At 39.7% G+C, this 24,594-nt stretch overlaps 1 protein-coding gene across 1 annotated transcript; it reads left to right on the top strand.

Moving 5' to 3' along the window:
* Positions 1–4,468: 4,468 nt before the first annotated feature.
* Positions 4,469–24,330, top strand: crip2l (cysteine-rich protein 2-like). Its single transcript, XM_079639133.1, has 8 exons — positions 4,469–4,675; positions 10,543–10,637; positions 17,522–17,579; positions 17,849–17,974; positions 18,228–18,296; positions 18,443–18,537; positions 22,517–22,574; positions 23,818–24,330. The coding sequence occupies exons 1-8, from the start codon at positions 4,633–4,635 to the stop codon at positions 23,880–23,882; spliced, it is 609 nt and encodes a 202-aa protein (XP_079495259.1). The 5' UTR covers positions 4,469–4,632; the 3' UTR covers positions 23,883–24,330.
* Positions 24,331–24,594: the final 264 nt, after the last annotated feature.

The raw sequence follows: 24,594 nt of genomic DNA, 5'->3' as shown, positions 1-24,594 counted from the left end.
TGGTCAGGCTCCCTCTTATATTAGTGATTTGATTCAGCGCTATACCCCTGTGCGTGCTCTGAGGTCTGTGGATCAAAATCTGCTGACGGTTCCGCGCACTCGTTATCGTACTAGAGGTGACCGATCCTTTCAGGCTGTTGCTTCTAGTTTGTGGAATGACCTCCCTTCATCTATGCGCTCTATTGACTCTGTTGATGCCTTCAAATGCAGACTAAAGACTCATCTATTTGTACAGGCTTTTAATTAGCTGCTTGTGGGTTGATATGATCATGTTCTGTTTATGCTTTTATTTTGTATATTTTTATGATATAAATGTTTTTATTGTGAAGCACTTTGTGGCCTTATACCTGTGAAAGGTGCTATATAAATAAAGCTTACTTACTTACTTACTGTTACTTGTCAAGCACAGTTATGACAACAGTTTGAAATCCTTTGCAGTCATTGGCTTTAAATTACAGAGGGGCTGGGACCCCCAAACCTTAAATTACCCATTTTACCTGATGGCCCATTTTACCTGATATCACCCATATCATAAATTTATGATGACAAAAAATCATTTTCAGTGGGCCACTTTTGATGAACAATAACACAATCATTTGATAATTGATCATGACACAGAAATAATTAGGCCCTATGTTGAATTAACATTGATAGGGGATGCCATGAACAATAATGATGATGTTGTGTTTATAACTAAAGAATATAATGGTTTAACAGTTGAAATCATAATCATATTGTTTGTTTTGGCTTGATTCAATGCTTTCCTCTTGAACCTCTTAATGTTTTGATAACCTTGGTGATCCTCCCAAGTTATTTTTGTCATGCCTCGCCGTCAACTCTGCCCTCTTGACGTCAGTACGATGGAGGTATTTTTATGATATCCTCATTTTAATAATCTTGGGAATTTTCTTGAGAAGAGACTTAATTTACACCTGCATGGAGGAGAAGCAAGGTGAGGTAAGATTCAGGGTCTTCACAAAGAGAAGAGACAGAAAAATGTCAGAAGATCTAAAAATTTAGGTACAATCAACTTAAATTAGCCTACATTAAACTGACTTTAAAAAATCGTTTAATTGCTTTACATACAGTATGTTGTCATAACTCTCAGAAAAAAAAGGTACAAAAGCTGTCACTGGGGCGATACCCTTTCAAAAGGTACATATTTGTACCTAAAGAGGGCATCTACCCTCAAATGTATCTATTGGTACCAAAAGTGTAGGCCTATATATTAGTACATAAATGGCACATATTATACCCTTTTGAAAGGGTACCGTCCCAGTGAGAGAATAGAGTTTACGACGTTCCACTAAAAATGGAAGGGAGTGAGATGACAAATTTAAAGCATTTCCCACAATTTTTTTTAACATGATAAATGTGTGGGAGCCACAGTACCAATCCCTAAAAATAGTTTTTAGAGTCATTATGGCTTTTGAAAATAAAGATTCCTTTTTTTAGAGTGCATAATAGTCGCCAAATCAGATGACCAAGTCTTTGAGGAGATTCGTTGTGATAAAATCAGCACCAGAAATATTTTTAACATCTAACATCAAATCAAATCAAACTGCCTCAAATACCCGTTTAAATGGAAAGACATGCCCTAGAGAAACTCTCTGACCCGTCACAGACGTTTGAGCCACAAGTATTCGAGAATGCTCTCATGTGGCATCTGACGGCCGGTGTGAAGTTTGACTGGGACACACAGGAGACCCATGTATGGACAAAGTATCGGGCCTGTCTTTCACTATCTCTGCACCTGATAGAGATAAGCAGCCTGTCTGTCCATGACACTTGGCAAAAGATCCACCGCCAGGGTCTGGTTAAAATAGACTGAGAGGAATTACTGCAGATAAATCTGCCCGATATACATATAAACATAATATATCATTTTAATATAAAATACTTAATATATTATTAGTAAAATATTTAATGCAACAGGACTCAAAATTATATTATGTCAATAAATACCCTGGGGTGGAAAATGCACAAAGTTTTTTATTTTTTTATTATCAATTTACAGCAACTGTTTGAAATACAGAAACATGCAGGACTTTTATAAAGCTTAAACATTCTCAACAAAATCAATCCAATGTTTAAAGTTTTTTGTGCTCAACAACATGATCCTGTTTCTGTCAGTAAATGGCCCTTGTTCGTTGTTATCAGTGGTTCCTTCATTTATTGATTTACTTTATTTGTTCACTTGTTATTCTAGTTCTGTAAACAGCACTGTAATCATACAAGGGTCAAAATGGATAAATGCAAACAGTTTGAAAAATGTCAGTGGCATTCTCTTCATTTGTATCTCACACATACGCAATATTCTTTCTCTTGCCTTCTCTTTTAAAAAGCAGGTCAAAAACAGCATGTGTATGAGTGATTCATTCATTCAGTCTTTAAAGTCCCCATGAAGTCAACATCAAATTTGTTTGGGCTTACTGTTATCTATAAGCTAGTGTGCTCCAAAACAAGGACAAAATTCACATTTAGAAGATATAAGCATTTAAAATGTACAGCCTCTCACTTCCGCCAAAATGGATCAAAGATTTTAATGACATCACGCTGCACTCCAGCTTCTCATCAGATTTTCTGTCCAATCAAATGCTCTCTAGAATATAAAGCGCCGCCCCCAAATAGAAACTGAAGCTGCGGCTAAAATTGGTCACTTGTTCACATACATCACATAAATGGCACATGTAGCACTATATAGGGGATAGGGAACGATTCAGAAAGTATATATGATTTCTATTGGGGTGAATGAAGTCTGGTTTCACATTAGTGTCACGCTAACTGCCTCAGCGCAGATACACTCCGGTCCAGAGACACGATAGCACAGATCGGATCATATGATCGATTCGGCGCAGACCACATAATATATCGGACCCATTTGAATTCTGCACAGAATGCTGCATTTTAAAGCAATATGAAGGAGATTAGGAGGAGAAACTGTTAGAGATTAGGAGAAAATGGTGGCTTCACGAAGCTCAACGGCTCTGGTCGAGCTGTAATATAAACGCAAAGCTATATTGGGTATTAAAGTTAAAAGTAATAGACCCTATATGTTATAAAGTAAAAGTATAAAAGTTTTTAATGTTGTTTATGTGTCTATGTGGTGTTTTTAATATGCTTTAAGACAAAGCATGTGCACATTCATCAGTCATTGCAGAGTATCTTCTCCTTAAAAATGCAGTGAACCAAAAACGCGGTTTGGCACGCCCCTGTTTCCTACATCACAAACATGTAGCCAATCCCGTCATGAGAGGGACAGGGCTTTTCTCCACTGACTTTCTATGATGTTCAAATCCTTTCTAAGGATGATGATTTTTACGAGGCAGCTGCTCTGACTCTGAGATGGTGAACGGGAACATGGTTTGTGTAACATTAGCAACACATTATTAGCTGTTTGATAAAATAGTCAAGCCAAAGGCTTATCAATTACCGTAATGACAGACGTTGTAGAGAGCGATAGGCATAAAACACGGTACCATTTTTAGACAACCCTGTATAATTCACTCTTCCTTTTCTTCTTCTGAATCAGTTTCTAGTTCAAATATATATGACTGAATTAAACCAGTATTTCCACTTGCCATTATGTAGCGTTAACTACAGTAAAGTTAAGCGAGTGGATAGTCCGAGCTGGTGTGATTGAGTGGAGTTGGGGCTAATTTGCATACGGTAGGCTATACATGAATCCAAAAATGAAGCAAGAGAGTAGGGCTACATTCAAGCTATTTTAAGGTGTGAATAAATTATTTTCACACACACAAATTTTTTTTTTTTAAATATGTCATTTTGATTATAAAAGATGAGTTTTAAGGGATACAATTATTTAATGCAGGGGGACTTTAATAACTCTTCTCTGAAATGTTCTTTGGGGAACCCAAAATGCTTCTTTTGGAACCTTTATTTATAAAAGTGTGTCCTGCTACCCCTATATTACTATTTGGAAAAAAAAAAATATATATATATATAGCCTATATTACTGACACATAAAATAATACACCATACCATATAATAAAGGATAAGCAGCCGTGCTACCTGATATTGGATTTGGAATCAGCACATTAATTTAAGAACATTGACAAAGAAACAGGGTTTAAATTACATTTAATTATTCAGTAAAAATATTAAATAATTTAGTAGGTCTCAGTCATAGCTGCATGAGATCTCAATTTCAAAATTGCAATCATCTTAAATGAGACAATTCTGTATTTACTGTATTTGTATATGCATTTAAATTGGTGGTGGTGTTGTATTGGTTGATCAAATATTCACTCAAAGCTGTTCACATAAAAAAAATGAAAAGGTATTCATCCAGTTTTGTTTTGTATATTAAAATGTGTAGCCTACATCCAATATAATATGTTATATCATTTCCATTATGTCTGTGCTGTATAGCTCTGCAGACAGAGGGGGAGAGAGCAGACATCAGTAGTTTAATGAAATGAAGGGTGAGCACATGCACTAGCCCCCTGACGTCATCGAGGGAGGATCCGCGCTCGCGCTGGCAATGTTGAAATAGAGGATGCGCTCGCGTTTCGAGCATCGCTAAGAACGAAGGAGTCGCATTTACTGTGTCAGATCTAAATTAAAGAGAACTTGTTCATATTAAAAGGAAACCCTAGCTTTGCACGGAACATGGCATCAAAATGTCCCAAATGTGACAAAACTGTTTATTTTGGTAAGTCGCCAATTTTGCTTCCTTTTCGAAATTCCATGAATTAAACAATGCACACGCTGTCTGCAGCGTAGATGTCATGATGTAGTGTGAATTTAGCCTACTTTCATTCTCATTTATCGTGGTATGCGTTGTAAATAACGTCTGCAAACCACACAGTGTGGGCTTGATAATTAACTGGCTAATCACGAGTGCACGATATTCTTACTAAATTAATTACGTTTTATGATTAAGATTTGTACTACACCTGATTACAGACGCGCTGCAGCTAATAAAACTATTTTATCTGCTGAGATTTGAGATAGCTACAATGAATTTTGAAGTGCAGTGAAATAAATACCATGGAAATCACCAATACGAACGAGAGGGAGAGAGTTTTTGGTTATTACTGAATTAATAATGTATGACGCATGAAATGCAGAATCGGGATGAATGAAAGTGTGTATATTATGACACTTAGAGCTCAGAATCCCATAGTTCATATTATTTAGTTAAAACGGGTGACTCTACAATAGGTAAATATAAAAATCAGGTGGATTTTCATTATTTTAGACTGAATACATTTTCATTTTTAAATGTGATCAGCTATGAGTGACATAATTCGCATCAGCCAATACAACACCACCACATATTGAACTGCAAAACTATTGAACATTCAGTTTCAATCTGTTTCTATTTAATGCGGTTAACACTTTCTACACTCTTCTGTCCAGTCTATAGCTACATTATTTATAGGCCTTTACTTCTTTCATTCTCAAAAAGCCTTCTGTGAATGTAGTGTGTGCCACATTTTGATTTATTGGATTATGTTAAACAGTGCACTGCTTTTTTGTTCCTCTTTATCTTATCTGGTTGAATAGATGGAAATTTCTTTTAAACGGCAGGTGTCATTTGGCATTTGTCCCTACAGTGTAATTAGTCATTATATTAATTTATAATTTATCATTAACAGCTGTCGGCTAGAATACATTTTTGTGAAACTTCTCCCTACAAGGTTTCATTTTTATACTAAAACATACTCTCACTGTAAATAAACAGCATTAGTTTTGAGCAACACACGCTCAACATGTATGGCCCTGTTTACACCTGGTATTAAGATGCGTTTTGGTAGATCGGATCACACAAGTATACGAGGGAGACACAAACCTGTTTACACCTGGTGTTTTAATCCGTCTCTTTTGTCCATTTTCGTCCACGTTCGACCGGATTGCTTTCATAGTGTAGACATTCGTGTGGTCAAATGCGTTCGAACAGCCACAAAAGACCATACTCTCTGCCTACTGAGCTAATGCGTAAACATTACGGGAAATGTACTAGCCAGACGGGACTTAAACTTTTTTGGTTTGGTTGGAAGACGAAAAACGTACCAAGCACAATGTTCTCTCACCATTCCTGATGTCTAACACACACTCAGCGTTTGGCGTGGTCTTAGCGGCTGTCAGAGCAGAAACTAAACCTGCTGCTCTCCTTGTGTTTTTCTGCTTCGTGTTCATATGTAAATTGTGCAAGCTTATTTCATCCATTAGATTGAAAGATCTGGAAAATAAAATATACATTTACCCGCCCATAGACATAGCCTGGTCCTACCAGACTCTCGTATGTTTCATTTGTACAGAGAGTCTGGCCTTTCTCCATTAACAAGCGTTAACTTCCTTGAAGGCGGGTACTCTGTTAAAGTTTAAAAATATTGGATCTGCTCAGAGCCACTCTGGATCTGCCATAACCAATAGCTAACGTTTGGTCGTGATGAAACTTCAACTCAAACTAGCGCACTACATCAACGTCATCGTTCTCAGCCACTCCCTCTGTTTGCTGATTGGACTGGTAAAAAATTGACTGGAGAACACCCAAGAATATATCACAAACCCAGACGTACTGAAGGAAAATTGAAATTGAGCGGAAAATTTAATTGACCCTCCCCTCGAAGAAATTAGGACAGAAGTGGTTGAAAGTGGTCAAAAGAGACGGATTAAAATACCAGGTGTAAACAGGAATGTGTCTCCCTCGTCTAGCCAAAACGCATGTTAAAGTCCCCCTGTAGTCAATAATTGTATCCCTTAAAACCCATCTTTGATCACCAAAATGACATATTTAAAAAAAAAAATCCTTGAAAACATATTTCTTCTTGCCTTTAAAATAGCTTGAATGTAATTCTACACCCTTGCCTCATTTAGTGTACGTGGTTCTATGAATATACAAATGAGCCCCGCCTCCACTCACTCACACCAGCTCAGAGATCCACTCGTTGACGATCACACGTTGATCTGATTGGTTACAAGGTAGTTTGTGACATCAGAAACACCAGCGATTTGTTTTTGAGACTGTCTTTGGTTCCCTGCCGTTTTAAGGAGAAAATATTCAGCAATGCTGTTGACTAATTAATTTGCACATGGTTTCTATTAAACACACCACATAGACAAATAAACAACATTAAAAACTTGATTTTCACCACATGGGGACTTTAATATCATGTGTAAACAGGGCCTAAGATTAGCAGATTAAAAAATTGTCCGTGCTAATATCATATGCTGAGTCTGAGCTGACTCCCTCCCACTGAGCACTATAGCCTAATAATTAACATGTGAGAATCTACTTTGTCTCTGGCTGCTTCTAGCTCTCATGAGACTTGAACAGCTGAGTAGTGTGACCTGGAAAAAGCATTCCTATTAAATTGAATACCACATAAAGTCTTTAAGTACTCAACCTGGCACACGGCTACTTTTAAATGGCTTTCAGTGGAGGAACACCCTTTTTGCCCACATAATTGTGCAGTTATGCCACAAGGCTACTGCTGAAGCGAACCACTTCTTTATCCTCTGATGTGTGCAGGACTTTCTCTCTTCAATCAGTATTTAATAACCTTTTTTTCCTTAAAGAGTTAGCCTAGTTCACCCAAAAACTACATTTCTGTCATAAATAACTCACCCTCATGTCGCTCCAAACATGTGAGACCTTCGTTCATCTTCGAAACACAAATAAACATCTTTTTGATGAAATCCGAGAGCTTTTGTCCCTCCATAGACAGCTACGTCATAACCACTTTCAAGGCCCAGAAAGGTAGTAAAGACATCGTTAAAATAGTCCATGACTACAGTGGTTCAACCTTAATGTTATGATATGAAGTGACTGAAGTGACAAAAAGAGAATACTTTTTGTGTGCAAAAAAAGAAAACTGTTCACGTGAGCATCACAACACATGCGTGTGCTGTTGACGCAGGAGTGGGCCAATACTGAGCCTGCACTGTGTTTACAACATGTAACATGACTGACAGGGAAGAGAAGAAATTGCCTTGAAAGTGTTTATGACGTTGCTGTCTATAGGGGGGTCAGAAAGCTCTCGGATTTCATCAAAAATATCTTCATCTGTGTTTCGAAGATGAACGAAGGTCTCACAGGTTTGGAACGACATGAGGGTGAGTAATTAATGACAGAATTTTAATTTAGGGTGAACTAACCCTTTAAAGACACCATGAAATCAAAATTGACAATTCTTGTTTTTTATGCAGTATTTATTTATAAATAATTTATCCATGAACATCCTATTTTTTTATTTTTTTTATTCATGTCCTCTCGTAATATTTAATCAAAATAGCATCCCCTCCCTTTTCTCTTATCTGATAATGTGTTTACTGGCGTGTGGGCGGGGCAACCTGATGTCACTCACATGAGATCGACTAATAACAAACCACAACCATCCAATGATCTAATCTTGTCCCAATTGTCAAAATCAAGTCACACTCTTTTTTTTTTTCTTGTTCGATTTCACTCGTTTCACTCGAATATACACCACAATAGTAAAGAGAATATAATCGCATCTTGTTTCATGCCGACTTTAAATTATTAGATTATTTAGATTATTAGTTTATCTAAATCTCTTTTTTTTAGTTTTGTTTCTAATGTGTTTGCGACCTCTGCAACTTTGTCAGACTGAAATTTGCCATGCATATCCTCACTATGGAAATAGCTCATTTGATACTCAGGTTAAGTGGGCATCATGCAACCACTAAGCAGAACAGCAAATGTAGAGACAAGGACTAATTACTGTCTGTTCAACTCTCTGCACATTTGTCTGCACCACAAAACATTTCGTTTTTCAACCTGTTCATTTCTTGCCAGATACGACTGAAGACATAACGTGAAATTGCATGCATTTAGCATGAAATGGAGATCAAAAGGCAAAAATAAATGCTGAAAAACAATGTTAAAAATAACAATATTAAAATATTAATATATTTCCATTTTAGCTAGTTGCCTAGAAACAACACTACATGCCAATGGGAGATGCCAAACTGCTACATGCCAGAAAGTAGAAGTTTTTTAATAATGTAATGTTATCTAAATTTCACTAAAAAGTTGGATATGTATACTCTCTATATTGACTGGGTCCATATCCACTGCATTTCGTTTGATGCATTTAATTATATACTGTACGCATTACACATTCAGGGTCTTGTGCTCACCAAACCTGCATTTGATTGATCAAAAAATTTAAAATAACTGTTTTCCATTTTAATATGTTTTAAAATGTCCTTATTCCTGTTGGCAAAGCTGAATTTTCAGCATCATTACCCCAGTCTTTAGTGTCGCACAATCCTTCAGAAATCATTCTGATATGCTGACTTGATGCTCAAGAAACATGTCTTATTATTATCAACATTGAAAATGGTCCTTTCACATGTACCATGCCAGATAAATGTTTTTTTTTTTAAAGACAATTATTCATTAGAATGTAGTGTAAGAAAAGAAACCCTTTTTATTGGTTTATTCAAAGTCGTCCCTTCTTTATTAGCTGTTTTATTGTGTTATATGCATCATTTGCTTGCAAAGTGAAGAAAATGGATTTGTTACCCTGAGGCAACATCCTGCAATAGAACACATAAAAATAAACATACTTCCCCAAACATCCCTGAATGGATTTCACAAAGTTTGACCTAAAATGTTATTGTGCTGTTCTTCAGTCTTGACTCAGACTGACGTGATGTGATGTCTGCTCTGTGAAGAACGGCTCATGAGGGTGTTCTGTGCTCCCTCAGGCATGTGCCTGGAATATACTGGCCTCGATATGAAGGGGTCAGGTTTGATAAGAACCCTTCACTCATCCACATATCCTTGATGTAATCTATGAGACAGTAAACAGATGGACATTAGGCATATTCATATTATTTCTTATTGGACTCACACGCATTTAAGTCGGCATGAAAAAGAAACTGTGATAGTCTTTTCTTCCATGTTGTCGTGACGTATATTCGAGTGAAACGGATTCACAAACAATAAAAAAAAAGGTTGGAATGTGATTTTATGCATGGGGAATTGATTGGACGGTTGTGGTTTGCAATTGGTCAACCTCATGTGAGTGACAGGTTGTCACGCCCTCGCCCCAGTAAACATCAGAGAAGAGAAGAAATGTCACTGCAAGAGGGAGGGGAAGGTACTTCAATTAAAGATTACAAGTGCACATGAAATGTAAAAAAAAATCTGCACAGATAAATTATTTATAATAAACACTGCAATATTCCATTTAAAAAATAAGAATTATCAATTTTGATTTCATGGTGACTTTAATATGTGCAACATAACTATGTGTTATCTAAATAAATGCTATGATTCATAGCCTTTTTTGTTTTACTAACGAGACACAGTCTCAAACAAGACTCAAACCACCATTTCATAGAAGCTCTGATCTTTGCCAGGCACCATTACAGTAAGAGTCTCTACAGAATAATTTCAGCTCAATTGTTATAATGAATATAGTTCCTTCAATGGAGAGAGTTAAAACTTTTATTCAAAGAACCTCTTACACCATAATTTAAACGTACATCTTCAAACGAATGATGATCTGTAAAGGGGATAAATCTTTTTGTGTCTTGTAGCGGAGAAAGTGACATCTCTGGGGAAAGACTGGCACAAATTCTGTCTGAAGTGTGAACGCTGTAACAAGACCCTGACTCCAGGAGGACATGCAGAGGTGAGTGTAAGGCAGCTAAAAAAAAAACAGAAAAAGAAAGTGCTGAAAATAAAATCCTGGAGCCAGAAAGTATTTACATGTTTTTAAACAGCCATTCAGATTTTTGTATTAGCTATGCTGTTAATCACACAAAACCAAGAGTTCAAGAGACAATAGAGCCGTTTCTGGTCTCTTCCTCTCCTCTCTCTTCCCCACTTGTTGCAAAATAGTCTGTTTGTAAGTTTTATGTAACAGAAACAGATTATATTATTGGTATCACGTTAGGTGGTTATAAGGAGCGCACGGAGATTACAAAAGGAGTACATTTTAATAATAATGTTTAAGAGAGAACATGAAGGAGAACAGAATAACATAACCACATTATACAAAGACGTCAAGGAACACAGAACTGAGAAAACTAAGGACTTAAATACACAAGGAGTGGTAATGAACTGAACAGAAACAGGTGCGTAATTAATTAGGAATTATGTAAACTAATAGGGAACAAAGGCAGGCAAACAGGAAAAGCCAAAACAGCATGATAATAAAACAGAAATAACCATTACTGTTATAGTAGCTCCCCCTTCTGGCGTGTCCTGTGACACCAATGGACCAGGAGACCAAGGTTGAGTTACAGTGACAGGCATCCGAGGTGAAACCAGGGTGGCAGTGGACTAAGATGGAGCCGGTGGGACTGAGGACCAAGGTGGAGCCGGAGGAAAAGCAGAGCCTGGCGGTGCCAAGTGAGTGGAGGGATAAAGCACAGCTGAAGGCCCAGAAGCCCGTGGCACAGGCGGAGCAGTAACTGACTGAGGCAGAGCTAGAGAGACGAGGGAGCCCGGTGGAGCCGTACGGACAATGGTTCCAGGTGGAGCCTATGGAGGGAGGAGCCAAGGTGAAGTCCACTGGTCAACATGCCGAGGTAGAGTAACAGGCTTGGCGGCTGGAGGGAAGCCAGGGGATCCTCTTGCCAATACGTAGCTGGAGACTGGAAGATCCCATGCAGATCCACACAGTAGAGTGGGGTCGGAGGAGGACCCGAGGGACTGAAGGGGAAACAGTGGAGGTGGGACAGAGGAACTGGCTGTCATTGGTAGAGGAGGTGGTAGGGGAGGCTGGGCAGGATTACTGGAGATCCAGGAGACTCGGTGCTGGGTGGAACCAGTGGAGACACAGGAGACTTGGAGCTGAGTGAAACTAGTGGAGACGGGAGTCTACAGGGATAATCCTTTTCCAATTTTTCATCAAAAATGACACAGGCCAGCTGCAGCTCACCCTCAGCGGTGGGAGTGTGGGCAGGGCTGACTGTTTTAGATAATGATGCAGATAATTAATTGATTATAACACACTGGGTCTCATTCACTAAGCATGTGTATGCACAAATTTGTGCATGAAATCTGTGCACTAAAGTTTTCACAAACAAACTATTCACCAAAAACGTCTCGGTTACTAACGTAACCTTTACTAACAGGTTGTGCTGAGACCACACAAGGAAGCGTTCTGCCAATGCGTGAAAGTTCCATGATCTGAGACCATCCTGGCAGTTTATGTAGGACACCACCGACATGTTGTCCGTGCGGACTAAGACGTGGTGGCCCTTTAAGAAGTGGAGAAAATACCACAAAGCGTTCTCGACCGCTTTCATCTCCAGACAGTTTATGTGCAAGCACTTCTCTTGGCCTGACCACAGGCAAAAAGTCGGCCTGCCCTCGTAGAGGGCGTCCCAACCTGAGTTGGAAGCATCTGTCGAGACTACTTCGAGCTTCGAGATCGCCCCCAGATCTACGCCTAACTGATACCAGTCGGTCACCTTCCAAGGCTCCAGAGCTGTAACACAGTCCTGGGTTACTTTGAGGCGTGCATGACCGTAGGTGCTGACCAGTTCTGAAGTGGACGCATGTGAAGCAAGCCCAGCCGAAGCACTGCTGAGGCTAAGGCCATGAGACCTACAGTAGCATCCTCTGAAAAGTTTTGAGAGGAGTGACATTGGCAACTGTGAATGACGCCGCCAGGCGCTGTATTTGCAGAGTGCGCTGTGACGTAAGCCACGCTGTCATTGACACCGTGTCCAGATCTGTTCCCAGAAATAGATTTTCTGGCTGGGAGACAGTGAACTCTTGGTCCAATTGACTTTAAGACCCAAGCCTTCTAGATGGCTGAGTATTAAAGCCATGTGTGTCATCAGTTCCGCCTCTGACTGCGTTAGAATTAACCAGTCGTCCAAATAGTTCAGTGCTCGCATGCCCCGTTATCTCAGGGGAGCGAGCGCCGCGTCCATGCACTTCGTAAATGTACGAGGTGCTAAAGACAGGCCGAACGGAAGGAGAAAGGCCTGTGACGGGGAGCTATTTGTATCTGAAAATATGCATCCTTCAGATTCACTGAAATAAACCAGTCCCTCGGGCGAATTTGTGCGAAGATTTGTCTGGTCGTGAGCATTCTGAACGCTCGCTTCATAAGAGCTTTGTTCAAATGCCTGAGATCCAGGATGGGTCTGAGACCGCCATCCTTCTTGGATACTAGGAAGTACCGGATGTAGAAACCCGACTCGCTCTGTGCCAGAGGGACGGTTTATAGGGCCCCGCCTTTTTATCAGCAGTTTCGCTATCCCGGCGCGAAGTAGATGCACTACTTCGCCTTTCACCGTAGTTTCGACCATGGCTCAAAAGCGTGGGGGTCTGCGAGTGAACTGCAGCGAATAGCCTCGCTTTATAATGTTCAACACCTATTCTGACTCGCCCGGGATAATTTCCCATGCTTTTGCACGTATGGCTAGGTGTAGAATGGTATCTGGGCTCTGGTCGCTGTGTACTAGGGACCAGGAGACCCGATTGGGCTGACATTCACACTGCGCTCACAGTGTTTATATGGGGCGGCCGGTTCACACATAACACTCCTATCGCGGGGACAGGGAGGTGTTTTATTGAAGGGAGCCCTATATGTGTTTGTGACACAGGGCGTACAGTGTTTATTAGTGAGCGCCGAGAAGCGGGCACGCTTTTTACACTTAAAACACCCTGGGTGTTTATTGATGGGAGCCCTAAGTGAGTGTGTGTCACTGAACGGGCAGTGTTTATAAGTAGGGGTGAGCACTGAACAGCAGGCACATTTCCTACATTTGAAACACACGCAGCTTGAGTCGTTGTTATTGATGTGGGCCCTGAATGAGTGAGTGACACTGAGTGGGCCGTGCCCCGGTGGGGGCGCTGTGTTCCGGCCAGGCGGCTGCTTTTTAGAGCGACCTGTCGCGGAACTCGAGCGCCTTGGAATGAAGTGTCGCATGGCCTGCAACGTCTTCTATACCTCCGTGTAGAACTCAGCAAAGCCTTTTACAGACGGGCTGAAGAAGCCGGAAGGAGACACAGGCGCGTCGAGGAAAGTGGCTCTGTCCGTGTCCTTCATCTCCGACAGCGTGAGCCACAAGTGTCTCTCGGTGACAGTGAGGCATGGCGCTCCTCCCAATGGCTTGTGCAGCGGACTTGGTTGCTCGCAGAGCTAAGTCCGTGGTGCTTCTTAGATCCGTTAGTTGTGGTCTTGACGGAAGATTACAGTTGCTTCAACGTCCACAGACTATGATGGAGGAGAAACTTCTGGTGGCTGTTTCTCGGGTTACCCGGAGCTCTACGATTTTACGAGTTTACAATGTTTACTTGACAACAAACCAAAGTTTTTTTTGCGAGCGCTCACGCTATTAGACTGACAGCTGACTCGGTGGTTGCTTAGCAACATAAAAACTGCAGCGAACTGCTATTTCAGGTGTGATCGGGTATTTTTAATGCGTTTTAAAATAATACAAAATTAAGGATAATTTTTGGCTTCAGTATTCTTGAGAAAAGGGATTTTCCCGAGCAACATGAGAGTACTGTACCTTCGTAGAGAACTTACATACTAAAATGTATTCTAAATTGACAAAAATGTAGGGACAACTGAAACCACACATACTGTACGCAAAAAGCACTTTATCTGTGCGGCTGTCACGGTTAGGTGGCTGTAGTGAAGCTCACGACGAGGAAGATTTTCAGAGCAAATAATTGTTTAATAAATAAATCCAAATGGCACTGGTAAACTCAAGGAACAGGTAACCACAATCCAAGACAAGGAACAGTCAGAAACTGAGGGCTTAAATACATGAGGGTAAATACTTGAGGGTAAACAAAGGAGGCTGATGAGTTAATTGACGAGGGTCTGGTGAAAAAGATGAACTAATGAAAACACGGGAATACTGGGTCAAAGGAAAACGAGCAAATGTGAACAAAATGAAAACAAACAGAGCATAATGTCACGGAACACACACAGGAGAGAGAGGATCCAAGTGCAGTATTTTATTATAAGGGTAAATCCGTACTCACAACCAGTCCAGGCAGGGGTCAAAACCATATAAGCAATCCACATACGATGACAAAACAAGAAACAGGCAGCAACAAGAACGGAAGTGTGGGGACATTAAACAAGGACTCCGTGACAAACACTGAAACAGACAGGGTATATATACACAAGTGCAAACAAGGTGACGAGAAACAGCTGAAGGAAATTAACAATCAGTGACAGACAGGATTATGGGAAATGTAGTGAAAATGCCTAGACACCGTGAAAACTGAGACCTCTAATGTTAAACCCAGGGAACCACCAGACACTGTGACACATAATCCCTGACAGCGGCCTTATAATCGTGTTAAGAAGTTATATTTAATTTTAACACATTTATAATTATATTATATTATTTCTATAAAAAAATATATAATAATAAACAATTAATAATACAATTTAATTCTATTAAATATATTTCATCATATACAGTGAAAGAGTAGGAAAAGCTGGGTTATAGCTTCAGCTGCGAGTTTTCTCTGAAAAACGCAGATATACACATTTGTGCAGCTGGCTAATGAAAGGTCTGTATAAAAGGTCTTTATGTGTTTGAACTGGTTTTGAGAATGACAATTGCCATTGCTCGAGGATCTGGCGAGAGCCCCATGTTGACAAGAGTGAGGAAAGGCTGTAAAGGAAAGGTTGTGCGGAAAGCCCTTATATGGAGATGGTTTGGGCATCCTTTATGCAAATTACTAATCTTGTGCACGCGCACGCTCATTTAGAATACTCTCAATTCACTAACATTAGAACGAGATTGAGAAAAAATTCACGTGCATAGGGCCTACTCACGTGTTGTGAATTAGGCTAAATTCTCATGTGCGTAAAAAATTAGAAGAAATCCACGCAATTATTAGTGAATGAGACCCACTGTAATCAGCGGTGCAAAAAAGCCTTAGTTCTGCGAAAATATCATCCCCCTTTTGAAAAATTTGCACTTTTAGTGTATCTCATTTCCTAAAAGACAATATTTCAGAGACTTGAGCTTGCTTTTGACTTCCTAGACCACAAGATTCTTTCATCTCGGCTGGTACTTTCTATTGGTATCACAGGTACGGTACTCAAATGGTTTCAGTCTTTCCTGTCTAATAAAAGTGTCTCTGTTAGTATAGATGGTCATTCATCCTTGGCGCCTCTCCTCATCTGTGGTGTACCCCAGGGATCAATTATGGATCAGTTATGAGTAGATTTGGATGTCGTATAAAGCCAGTGCCTGTGTCAGCTGAATACAAATCCATGTCCAAATTCATGTCCTTTTCTTCTGTGCTTTTAATCTTTTGTAACTTGTATGTGTTTATTGCTCTTATTTTCCTTCTTTTTTTAATATACAGCACTTTGACCAAACAATGTTGAATTGAATTGAATATAATATACAATATTGTAATTCATGTTGTCACATTGTGGTTAAATCACTTTATGTTACATAAAAAAAAATACAAATGTTTTTGAATTTTTATTTTTTTACATTAACATTCTATTTATTAAAACCTAGTATAAATCTCATCAAGTTAGTGTTTTAAGTATTTTTAAATTTATTCCAACATAACTAATGGCAGTAACAATATATTTTATTTGTGAACTGATGTTTAGAAGTTCTTTTTATTAGTCAACTTATTTTTGGATCATCAGTCATGCTTAGTAAAAAGTAATTTCACCACTTTCACCCCCGTAGTCATCATCATGTTTTCAAGGCATTTAAGTTTGTATTTTGATGTGACATGAAGCGGTGATATCTCAGTGGCTGAGCTGTTTTTTCTTTTTTCATTAGCCTTCCCATTAACACCATCATTTTGTCCAGTCAGACTTATTTGTAAACGCGGAACGCGGATTTATCAAGTGAACCAATCATAACTAATCATAACCAATAGAGGCATTCCCTCTTCTTTCATAACCAATAGAGGCATTGCCTCAGACTTTTCCCCATTCATTCTCAATTACCCCCCACTAAACCCATCGCATGCTTAGAGGCTCTGTTACTGTAAAAGTCAATGGGCTCAGAGGGGAGGCAAGACATACAGTGTCCGTAACTTTACCCGCTGTTGGACAGTGTACTTAAGAGAAAAAAAAGTGATGTAAACACTTATTAATGTCACATTTTGAAATATTTGCGTTGTTTTATTTTTGTAATATGGAATATTTTCTCATCCAATTTTTTTGAGGAGGCACTGCCTCCCTTGCCTCCTTGGAGAAAATGCCAATATGTACTTAAGTCCTACTTATGTGGGTCAAAAAAGCACTATTAAGTTAAACTATAATTGTATTTAATATAAATTCAAACTATAACACATTCATTTAATTGTAAATAGGATGCCGTTAAGTGTCCAAAACATTGAGTTTGTACTACTAAAGTATATTATTTCTGTAATGAGTATGTCTTTTTCACAAGGGCCGGTACAGTTGTTTGCTCTTTCGATGTTGAGAATATTTCATGCTCTAATCTTTGGACAGCATGAGTGTTAATTTTTGATGACAGCAGACAACGATGGCAGGAACTGGATGCCTAATTAATCTCAGTGATGTGCTTTATCCACTGTTAACAGCATGATGGGAAACCATACTGCCACAAGCCTTGCTATGCTGCCCTCTATGGACCAAAAGGTACAGTACATCTAATTAGTGTCTTGGATCCAACTATTCATAATTTGTGGGGCTTGCAGCAAGTAGGACACTCTCTCCTTTGATGCTACAGTTTCTTAATGAGACAGAGAGCCTGCACAGGAGCAGTTTAATCTCTTAAATCTCCGATCTTAAGATATGGATTAACGCTACATGAATTTAAAGCCCATGTTGAATTCTTACAGACTGAAATGTTTAAAAACCTCCCATATAACAGAATCAGAAAATAAGCAACTGTCTTCTTTCTGTAGGTGTGAATATTGGTGGGGCGGGATCATATGTCTATGAAGCACCTGTCAACGATGATGCTGCCCCTGTTGCCATGGAAACCAAACCCAAGGCTGAAGAGAAAAAGGCTACCAGGGGTCCAGTGAAGGGTGAGTTTGTCTGAAATACTGGTTGCTGCTACTATAGATCATAATACAAAATCTTAAGTTCATAGTTTTGTCTTATGGTGAATCATAATCAAGTAATTAATTACAGAATTTTCATTTTTAGGTGAACTATCCTTATAAAAGTGTATTTTTTTTAGATGTTTCCACTAGTCTGAAACAGCATGTTATGAAAAGGAATGTGTTATTTAAACTAATGCTATGTATAACAAATAATTATTTACCTAATTTCCTCCAGCTGCAAGTTTCAGTTCGTTCTCTGGTGAGCCGAACATCTGCCCAAGGTGCAACAAAACAGTATACTTTGGTAAGCGCTGACATTCAGACATTAAAGTTCACCAACAATGGATTTGTGCAGGGACATGTGTGTTCAGCAGTGCCAGGACATACATTAGCATTTTGTTGTGGTCGACAGATGCTTACAGAAGGGCCTGTGTTTCCTGTGTGTTTCAGCTGAAAAGGTCAGTTCCCTGGGTAAAGACTGGCACAGACCCTGTCTGCGCTGTGAGAGGTGCAAGAAGACTCTGGCTCCTGGCAGCCATGCAGAGGTGAGCGACAGAAACACACTGCAGCTTTATTGCTGTGCTTTTAACCCATAAAGGGATAGTTCACCCAAAAATGAAAATTAGCCCATGACTTACTCACCCTCAAGTCATGCTAAGTGTATATGACATTCTGCTGTCAGACAAAGACAATTGGAGTTATATTAAAAAATGTCCTGGCTCTTCCCAGCTTTATAATGGCAGTGAATGGCCGGTTCTTTTTTGAAGTTCATAAAAGTTCATCTATCCATCATAAAAGTGCTCCACATGGCTCTGGGGGGTTAATAAAGGCCTTCTGAAGCGAAGCAATGTGTTTGTGTAAGAAATAAATTAAATAACAAAATAAATCAATTAAATTAAATTCTAAAGAGAATAAAACACATTATATCACCCATACACACATACATACACCCACAATCGTGTTTAGTGCTGGCATTGCTTTTGGATAAAAACAGTTTTTTAATCTATTTGTACGTGTCTTCATTGTCTTGTAACGTCTACCCGAGAGCAGCAGTTCAAACAGGGAATGTCCAGGGTGAGATGGATCCTTTAGTATGTTCTGTGCTTTTTTGAGACAGCGGGAACTATAAAGATCCTTCAGGGAGGGGAGAGGGCAGCCAATAATCTTCTGGGCGGTGGTGACGACCCTCTGGAGCACTTTCCTCTCTGTCTATGTGCAGCTCACGAACCACACACAGATACAATAAGTCAGTATGTTCTCTACGGAGCAGCGGTAAAAGGACATAAGCACTTTTTGGGTGAGGAGGTTCTTCCTAAGAATCCTCAGGAAGTAGAGTCTCTACTGTGCCTTCTTAACCAATACCGTGATGTTAGTGCCCCCGGTAAGGTCCTCCTCTATGTGCACGCCCAAGAACCGGAAGTCCGGGACCCTCTCCGCACATTCCCCGCTGATGAAAAGGGGCTGAATATCATGCTCCTCCACAATGAGGATGTGGCTGCTATGGACTGGTGGATGTAATGGGGTTGTCTTCGGTTTCTCCACCTCTAAGTGGGCGAAGAACTGGTTCAACTCCTCCGCCAGCGAAGCATCACCGACTGCAACTGTGCGGTTTCCGGATTTGTAACTGGTGATGTCCTGGACCCCCTGCCAAACCTGTCTTGTGTTGTTGCTGTTGAAGTAGTCCTCAATCCTCCTTTTATAAGCAGCCTTGGCTTTCCTGATGCCTTTTTTCAGGTTGGCTCTGGCAGCGCTATATTGTGTCCCATTACCAGACCTGAAAGCAGTGTTTCTGTCCCTAAGCAGGCACCGGACTTCTTTCGTCATCCAGGGTTTCTGCTTGGGATATACCCGGGTACACTTGTCAACAGTGACAGTGTCCATGCAGTGTTTAATATAGCACAATACAGTTGTTGTGTATTCCTCCAGGTCCTGATGCTCAAAAATGTCCCAGTTCGTTCTCTCAAAACAGTCCTCCAGCTGATGAGAGGCACCTTCAGGCCATATTTTAACAGTCTTTGATGTGGTAAGAGCACTTTTCCTGAGTGGGGTGGAATGAAAAGCAGGGAAATATGGTCAGACTGGGCCAGGTGTGGTAGTGTTTTAGCCCTGAACCCATGTTTGATGTTAGAGTAGACCTTGTCTAGTGTATTCCTAGTGTGTATCTTATGTGCTGATGAAGTTTGGGAAGTACCACTTTTAAATCAGCATGGTTAAAGTCCCCCGCTATGATGTGAAAAGCCTCAGGATACATGCTCTGTTGCCTGCTAATGGTGTTATGTAAATAGCATTGAGTTAGCATTGGCATCTGGTGGAATATACACAGCAGTTATCATGACCACAGTAAACTCCCGGGAAGATATATGGGCCTGCATTTAACAGTCACAAACTCCAGATCCGGGGAACAGTGGCTGTCTACAGTCTTAGAGTCAGTACAACAACTGCTGTTGACAAACAAGCATCCCCCCTCCTTTGCTCTTACCGGAGTATCTGATCCTGTCATGCCGGTGAACTATGCGGCCTGCTAGCTCGACAGCTGAATCCGGGATAAGTGAATGAAGCCACGTCTCTGTGATTATATAATGCAACAATCTTTAATGTCCTTATTCATTTCAACCTGTAGCTTCAATTCGTCCATCTTGTTTGTGAGGGACCTCGCGTTGGTGAGAAATATACTAGGAAGCGGCGGCTTGTGTGCCCGCATCCGTAGCCTCGCTAGCACGCCGGCCCTGCAGCCTCACTTTTGCTTCCTGTACTTGCGCCACCTCCGTCTCCTGCCTGCGGGGATGATAATCCACGGAGAGCCCGGGTGTCTGGCTATGTCCACCGGGATATCATGGAAGCAGAAAAACTCGGCTGTAACAAACCACTCACTGCGGAGTCCTATTTTTAGGAGATCGTTCTAGCTGGTGTTGTTTGCCCCTAAGGTGCAACTTAAGCAACTTGTGATGTCGGAAGTAGCGTAGTGCATCGTGGCGTAGCATAAATATCAGCAGTACGTCACATTACTCACGCTTAGACTTAAGTTGAATCCGTATGTTCATGTGTCCTTTAGTTACTTATTTTACTTCATAAAGTTTTTAATCTGAATATTTTTCGTACACAAATGCATAGCTTCGCTTCAGAAGGCCTTTATTAACCCCCCGGAGCTGTGTGGAGTTCGTTTATGATGGATAGATGCACTTTTATGAACTTCAAAACAGAAACAGCAATTCACTGCCATTATAAAGCTTGGAAGAGCCAGGACAACTCCGATTATATTCGTCTGAAAGAAAAATGTCATATACATCTAGGATGACTTGAGGGTGAGTAAACCATGGGCTAATTTTCATTTTTGGGTGAACTATCCCTTTAAACGTATACCTCAGGTCTTTATCGTGAATTTGAGCCAGATGCTGTCATGATTCTGCCATCTAGTCCTTGTCTTTCTTTAAGTCTTGAGGCAGGATCATGACAGACCCATGTTTTATGTGCAAACACATGGCCTTGTTTGGCCATGTGCTTGTGTTGTCTCGTCATCTAGCCCCGCCCTCCTTGTTATCCTTGTTTTGTCATTGTTGCTTTACCTGTGTCACCTGTTGTTATCATTAGTCTCGTCATTATTGCTTTACCTGTGTCACCTGTTGTTATCATTAGTCTCGTCATTATTGCTTTACCTGTGTCACCTGTTGTTATCATTAGTCTCGTCATTATTGCTTTACCTGTGTCACCTGTTATGTTATCATTAGTCTCCCTATTTAATCCCCTTGTGTTTGCTGTCCTGTGTCGGTTCATTGTTAATCCTTTGTCAGTCTGTGAGTGTCTTGTCAAGAGCTGTTGTCCTATTGCCTGTATTAGTTGTTTGTTTTCTTGTAGGTATCTGTCACAGTCTCAGTCTAGTTAGTCTCCATTGTTCTGTCTATGTTTTGCCCCCTCGTGTGTTTTGTTTTCTGTTTTGTGTCAAAATAAACCTTGAGTATCTGTATATCGTCTGCATTTGGGTTCTCTCCATCAACCTCATAACAGATGCAGTTATGAAGGAAAAAAGCATTTGCTCAAATTGAACCCTTCCATGTTACAAAAAATAATGAAATATGCTTTGTTTTATTAGTTTGTAATTGTTCTTAAAATATTCCAAGTCAGATATAGATCAGGGTCGCTAAAGACCCAAATATGTAATAATGAGTGGAGGAACTTTATGATAATTTAAGAATTATGAGAATTTATTTATTTATTTTTCCAGTTTTTATTTGATCAGGCCGTTTTCATATTTTCATGTTAAATAATTTTATTTTATGCAAAATATATAAGCATTTGTAGGTTTTACTTGAATATATTTTCAATTTGAAAAACATATTTCCCAGCACCGTGCTGTTTATATTTAGCATATATTTAAAATTGTATTTGGTCAGATTAAAATATGTATGGGTTGCGTGGAAGTGTATATGCCCTGTGCTTTGTAATATTATAAAGGTGCAGCTCAGCTTCAATTACATGTGAAAACAAGTATTATTTAATAGTGTACATGGGTTCTGTTTTAAACTACAGCACGATGGCCAGCCCTACTGCCATAAACCCTGTTATGCTGTTCTCTTTGGGCCAAAAGGTAAATTTTCCAATTTCATTTTATTCATATCAATTATATGTAGGCCCTATATATATATATAATATATATATACACAGTGGGGAGAACAAGTACTTGATACACTGCTGATTTTGCAGGTTTTCCTACTTACAAAGCATGTAGAGGTCTGTCGTTTTTATCATAGATACACTTCAAATGTGAGAGACGGAATCTAAAACAAAAATCCAGAAAATAACATTATATGATTTTTAAATAATTAATTTGCATTTTATTGCATGACATAAGTATTTGATCGCCTACCAACCAGTAAGAATTCCGGCTCTGACAGACCTGTTCGTTTTTCTTTAAGAAGCTCTCCTGTTCTCCACTCATTACCTGTATTAACTGCACCTGTTTGAACTCGTTACCTGTATAAAAGACACCTGTCCACACACTCAATCAATCAGACTCCAACCTCTCCACAATGACCAAGACCAGAGAGCTGTGTAAGGACATCAGGGATAAAATTGTAGACCTGCACAAGGCTGGGATGGGCTACAGGACAATAGGCAAGCAGCTTGGTGAGAAGGCAACAACTGTTGGCGCAATTATTAGAAAATGGAAGAAGTTCAAGATGACGATCAATCTCCCTCGGTCTGGGGCAGCATGCAAGATCTCACCTCGTGGGGCATCAATGATCATGAGGAAGGTGAGGGATCAGCCCAGAACTACATGGCAGGACTTGGTCAATGACCTGAGGAGAGCTGGGATCACAGTCTCAAAGAAAACCATTAGTAGCACAATACGCCGTCATGGATTAAAATCCTGCAGCGCACGCAAGGTCCCACTGCTCAAGCCAGCGCATGTCCAGGCCCGTCTGAAGTTTGCCAATGACCATCTGGATGATCCAGAGGGGGAATGGGAGAAGATCATGTGGTCTGATGAGACCAAAATAGAGCTTTTGGGTCTAAACTCCACTCGCCGTGTTTGAAGGAAGAAGGATGAGTACAACCCCAAGAACACCATCCCAACCGTGAAGCATGGAGGTGGAAACATCATTCTTTGGGGAAGCTTTTCTGCAAAGGGGACAGGACAACTGCACTGTATTGAGGGGAGGATGGATGGGGCTATGTATCGCGAGATTTTACCTATGATAAAAATGACAGACTTCTACATGCTTTGTAAGTGGGAAACCTGCAAAATCGGCAGTGTATCAAATATTTGTTCTCCCCACTGTATATGGTCATCATGATATGAGCATGATGTTTTCTCCGTTTTTGTTCAGGAGTTAATACCGGAGGTGTTGGCAGTTACATATACGAGGACCCAAACACTGAAAGTCAGTCCTAAGAACCACGAGCACACCAACAGTATTAGCAACCTTAGATTCAAGCCTTTCGTCTGTTTCCTTTGAATCTTCCTCTCTTTCTTGAATCTGCACTGATCTTGTTAATCTACAGAGTGCCACTTACAGTTACATACTAATTCTACTCAAAATAAGCTAGTATTACTAACATAAATATGTGTTTAGCATTTTTGCTGTATTTATGTATGTTTTTTTTATATATATTTTTAAGAATGTAGTAGATAAAGATATTGATTTTTGTTCTGGACTGTGATAACAGTCAAACAGATAACAACAAACTTTAGAATTTCATTAGTTTTAACATATGATTAGTTGTGTAGCATTTTAGCACACTTATTTATTATACATTACCGACACAAACTTTGCACTTAAGATATGTTCATGTATTTAAAACAATGTTTGTATTTGTAATTAAAAAATATTGTTAAGTGTATTGAGTTGTTTTGTTTCATTTCACTTTTAGAAAGAAAGAAAGAAAGAAAGAAAGAAATTAATTTTTTTTTGGCAAGTTATGGATGGGAAAAGCTGTTAATGAATGCTGTTATAATGAATATGTTGTTATAGGTCTAATATAATTAAAATCCATGTTTGCACAGAAAATATCGTTCAAGGATCTGCCACAAGTCATATTGAAGGCTAAAACCATTAATGAGTGCTATAAATACCTCAAAAAAATAAATCCCACGACATTCGTAA

Source organism: Phoxinus phoxinus (genome assembly GCF_949152265.1).
Source record: "Phoxinus phoxinus genome assembly, chromosome: 16".
NCBI classification, from domain to species: Eukaryota; Metazoa; Chordata; class Actinopteri; order Cypriniformes; family Leuciscidae; genus Phoxinus; species Phoxinus phoxinus.
Note: the sequence above shows the minus strand (reverse complement) of the source record. Positions and strands in the feature narration are given on the sequence as shown.

Excerpts from the sequence above, each read along its gene's own strand:
- crip2l (XM_079639133.1), top strand. The coding sequence starts at position 4,633 with ATGGCATCAAAATGTCCCAAATGTGACAAAACTGTTTATTTTG. Across the intron at positions 18,297-18,442 it reads CAACAAAACAGTATACTTTG|CTGAAAAGGTCAGTTCCCTG; the intron begins GTAAGCGCTGAC and ends TGTGTGTTTCAG. Across the intron at positions 18,538-22,516 it reads CTCCTGGCAGCCATGCAGAG|CACGATGGCCAGCCCTACTG; the intron begins GTGAGCGACAGA and ends TTTAAACTACAG.